The 3,977-nt window shown below is 35.9% G+C and overlaps 1 protein-coding gene across 1 annotated transcript; it reads left to right on the plus strand.

Annotated features, from left to right (window-relative positions):
• Positions 1–273: 273 nt before the first annotated feature.
• Positions 274–1,741, plus strand: LOC116138811 (aspartic proteinase CDR1-like). The gene has a single exon (XM_031424476.1). It carries the CDS (start codon positions 274–276, stop codon positions 1,603–1,605), a length of 1,332 nt encoding a protein of 443 aa, XP_031280336.1. The 3' UTR covers positions 1,606–1,741.
• Positions 1,742–3,977: the final 2,236 nt, after the last annotated feature.

Here is a 3,977-nt window from a genome sequence, read left to right on the forward strand (position 1 = left end):
GTAAAAATTATAAATTTCATACAGTACTTACTACAAAGTCAGTAAAATTAAAATTTTAATCCAGTACTGACGATAAAGTCGTTAAGAATTAAAAATAAGCCAAACACGTCTACATAATACATATATATCTGTTACACACTCTGTATGGTCCTGCCCTAATTAAGCGTGCCAGAAGCACTCCGTATGGTGTTGCCATAATGCCCTATTTATATAGTATCTTTTCTACCCTGTAAAAAAATACACGAATCACACAAATTTTTATATGATCTAAAAATGTCTTTTCTCCGTCTTTTTTTTACACTGTTCCTCTCTGTTTTGTGCCTCTCCGGGATCTATCTTACAGAAGCACTAAAAGGATCAGGTTTTAGTTTTGAACTAATTCATCGTGACTCTCCAAAGTCTCCTTTCTATAACCTTAAAGAAACTCCCTTCGAACGATTGAGAAATGCGACACGTCGTTCTTTTAAACATGCCAATCGTTTTGATCGGAAATCCCTATCTAATCTAAGTGCAGCAGGTGATCAAGCTGATATCATCTCTGACGGCGGCGAGTACCTTATGAATATATCAATCGGTACCCCGCCTTTTCCGATTCTAGCCATCGCTGATACCGGTAGTGATCTTATATGGACTCAGTGCAAGCCTTGCATTTTCTGTTACATGCAACAAGCTCCTCTTTTTGACCCTCAAAATTCCTACACTTATAAAGATGTTTCGTGTTACTCCGGGCAATGTGCATCTCTTGAATCATCCGTTTGTTTGGCCTGGTTCGGACATGATTCGTGTCTATATTCAGTATCATATGGGGATGGATCGTTCTCAAATGGAAAACTCGGTACTGATACTATAACTGTCAGTTCAACAAACGGAAGCGCTGTGCCTCTCCCCAATATCGTCTTCGGTTGTGGACACAACGATCTTGGAACCTTTGATGCAAAAGCAACTGGCATAGTTGGCTTAGGAGGCGGTGATAATTCTCTCATCTCCCAAATGGGCGATTCAATAGACGGCAAATTCTCCTACTGCTTGGTGCCAATAGTATCATCTAACAATGACTCCATTTCTAGCAAAATTAATTTTGGTAGCAATGCAGTAGTTTCAGGGTCTGGAGTGGTTTCCACTCCTCTGGTTGCTAAAGATCCGGAAACTTATTACCTTCTTACTCTCAAAGCAATCAGTGTTGGAAACAAAAGTATCCCTTTTCTTGGTTCTTCATTTGGAACCACAGAGGGAAACATTGTGATTGATTCAGGAACTACGTTGGCACTTATGCCACAAGAGTTTAACTCTAGATTAGTTTTAGAAGTATCGAAATCCATCGATGCTGCACCCGTTCAAGACCCCGAGGGAACGTTTGATCTTTGCTACATAGCTGATTCCAATTTTGAGCCTCCAGTAATCACTGTGCATTTTAGTGGTGCAGATGTGAAGTTAAGTTCCTTGAACACTTTCGTGCCGGTTAGTGAAAAAGTTGTGTGTTTTACTTTCAAAGGTGTTGAAGGCTCTGCAATTTATGGAAATTTGGTGCAGGCAAACTTCTTGATTGGGTATGACACTCAGAAACAGATTGTTTCATTTAAGCCAATTGATTGCGCCAACGAGTAATTTGTGATTGATTTCTGGGTTTGTATGCAATTGTGTTATTCAATTTGGAGTGATTAGAGTTTCAAAAGAAAAAACAAGTGATTAGATTAGCTTAATAAGTCTTATGTATTTTATATTTAATAATACAATAAACCCTTGGAGATTTGTCCGAGGGTTTTGGTAAGAATTATATTCTATATCAGATTTAATGTTATTTTATTATTTAATATAGATCGATTAAAATAATATATATATATATATGGATTGTTCTTTTCTCCAAACTATTTCCACAAATTAATAAAGAAGAATTGTTGATTTAGAATTTTTCAAAGGATCTTTACAAAATTTGTTTGCTTTTAAGATATAATTCTAGAGAGATCATATCAAACTTTAAGGAGATCTAATACTTTATCAATTATCATGTATGAGCCAATTAATATGTTGGAATTCTAGAAGTTAAATTCAATTAATAAGTATATCCATATTTCAGGTTATAGTCCAAACAATCTAAATTTTATCGCTAAAAATATGTATTTAACATTGGTTTTGCTGACACCCATATGGAATTTTAATAATGCATGGTTTTTGAGTTTGATATGTTTTACTGTGGGTAACATAAAAAAAAGAAAACATGAATGATGTATTAATTTAATAGCATATAATAAAATGAGGTGCTACACTTCATTTGCATATCTTTTTACTAATTAGCGTGTTCAACATTTACCTTAGCAACTGTATCAGGTTTGGTGGCTGTTGGAGACCAAACATAAACGTGTCATCTCGTTATTTATTTTTCTTACAAGCAATTGTTTTTGCTATTTTTCACTATGGACTCATATTAATCACTACCGTATTCTAGAATATTTCAACAATTTCAGAAGATATATCGTGACCCTGTCTAATTAGTGTTGTTGTCAAACGGATAAAAAAAATGTTTGGAAAAAACAAATCTTAAAACTGAGTTTTTAATATAATCTATTTTTGTATTGGTTTTAGCAATGTTTTGAAAATCGACCCAGGGACTAACCCAGTCAGGCGACTGGGTCTCGAGTTGAACAATTTAACCAGTCTGACTGACAGGTCGGACTGATGACATCAACATGCCCAAAAAAAAAGTCCAAAATGCTTATAAACTATGTACTAGGTTGGGAAAGTTGGGTGAGACAAATTATCGAATGGGTGGTGAGTGAGTTCAAGGGAGAAGGAGAAGTGAAGGTGGAGGATTTCCAGAGGCCTAGAAACACACAACAAGCACAACAACACAATACTAACATAACAACATAGCTAGAGGTGAAGGAATGTGAGATTTTTGTGGTGGACTGGGTTGTTGAGGGCGACTGTCATGTAGCATCAAGTGCGACTCGAGGACGACAAACTATGACTAGGGACGACCGGTGGAGGGGTGGGTTTAGAAGAGGAGAGGATTGGGGTTCGTGTGGTTGTGGGTGGGTGGATTACTAAGGAAGCCTACGGAAGAAGAAGATTGCACAGACGGTCCCAAAATGGTCGAATTTAGGATTTAGGAATAAAAACGCTTAACCAGGTTTGTAAATTCAATGACCTAGTTTGGGCCTCGATCGGTCGAATCGACGGTTCGCTGTTGTTATGTCGGTCCGACTGTGAGTCACTCCGGGTTAACTGCTGATCAGGCTATGTTTAACCTTGGTCTGGACCGATGGAGTTTCTAGTTCCCTGTCTGTCCGATTGAACCAGCCGGGTATCAAAACACTAGTTTTTAGTTGAATAAAATTTTTGATTCAATGGGAATTTTTAAAGCCCTGAAGTTTGGCAAAGATTTTAAACCCTCTATACTATTGGTAATTACTCTTCAACCCACTATTGTCAATGTCTTTTGATTACTTTTAACGATATAAATAATAAATGACCTTAATGCCCTCCCCCGCTATGCTTATCAATCACAAACCACACCCTTGCTTTCATTTCATCTCTATCAACTCCCAACACCCATGTTATGCTTAAAAATTGTTAAATTATGTAAAATATTATATATAAGAAAATAGAAAAGAAACTAGTAAATAATAAAATTTTAAAATCTATAAAAATAAAAAATAAATTTTAGGGGGTGTAAATGCATTAACCCTAAATAATTGTAAAAATTTAGGTGTATTGTACTATTTTACCCTTGACTCTGTTAAAAGTAGCCGAACAAACTTTGGAGGGCGTAAATGCATTAATCCTTAATAATTATAAAAAGGTGTATTGCTCTTTTAACCTCGATTCTGTTAAAAGTAGTCAAATAAACTTTAGAGGGTTGATGGTAGGGGATTAAGAATAAGTACCAGTACCACATGGCGTTTATCAGAATTAGGGAAAATCTAGATGGGTTTAAAGCGCTAATCCCTTTAAGTCAGTTTTTCAATAAATTAATGAAT

Source organism: Pistacia vera, unplaced genomic scaffold (genome assembly GCF_008641045.1).
Source record: "Pistacia vera cultivar Batoury unplaced genomic scaffold, PisVer_v2 Contig344, whole genome shotgun sequence".
NCBI lineage: Eukaryota > Viridiplantae > Streptophyta > Magnoliopsida > Sapindales > Anacardiaceae > Pistacia > Pistacia vera.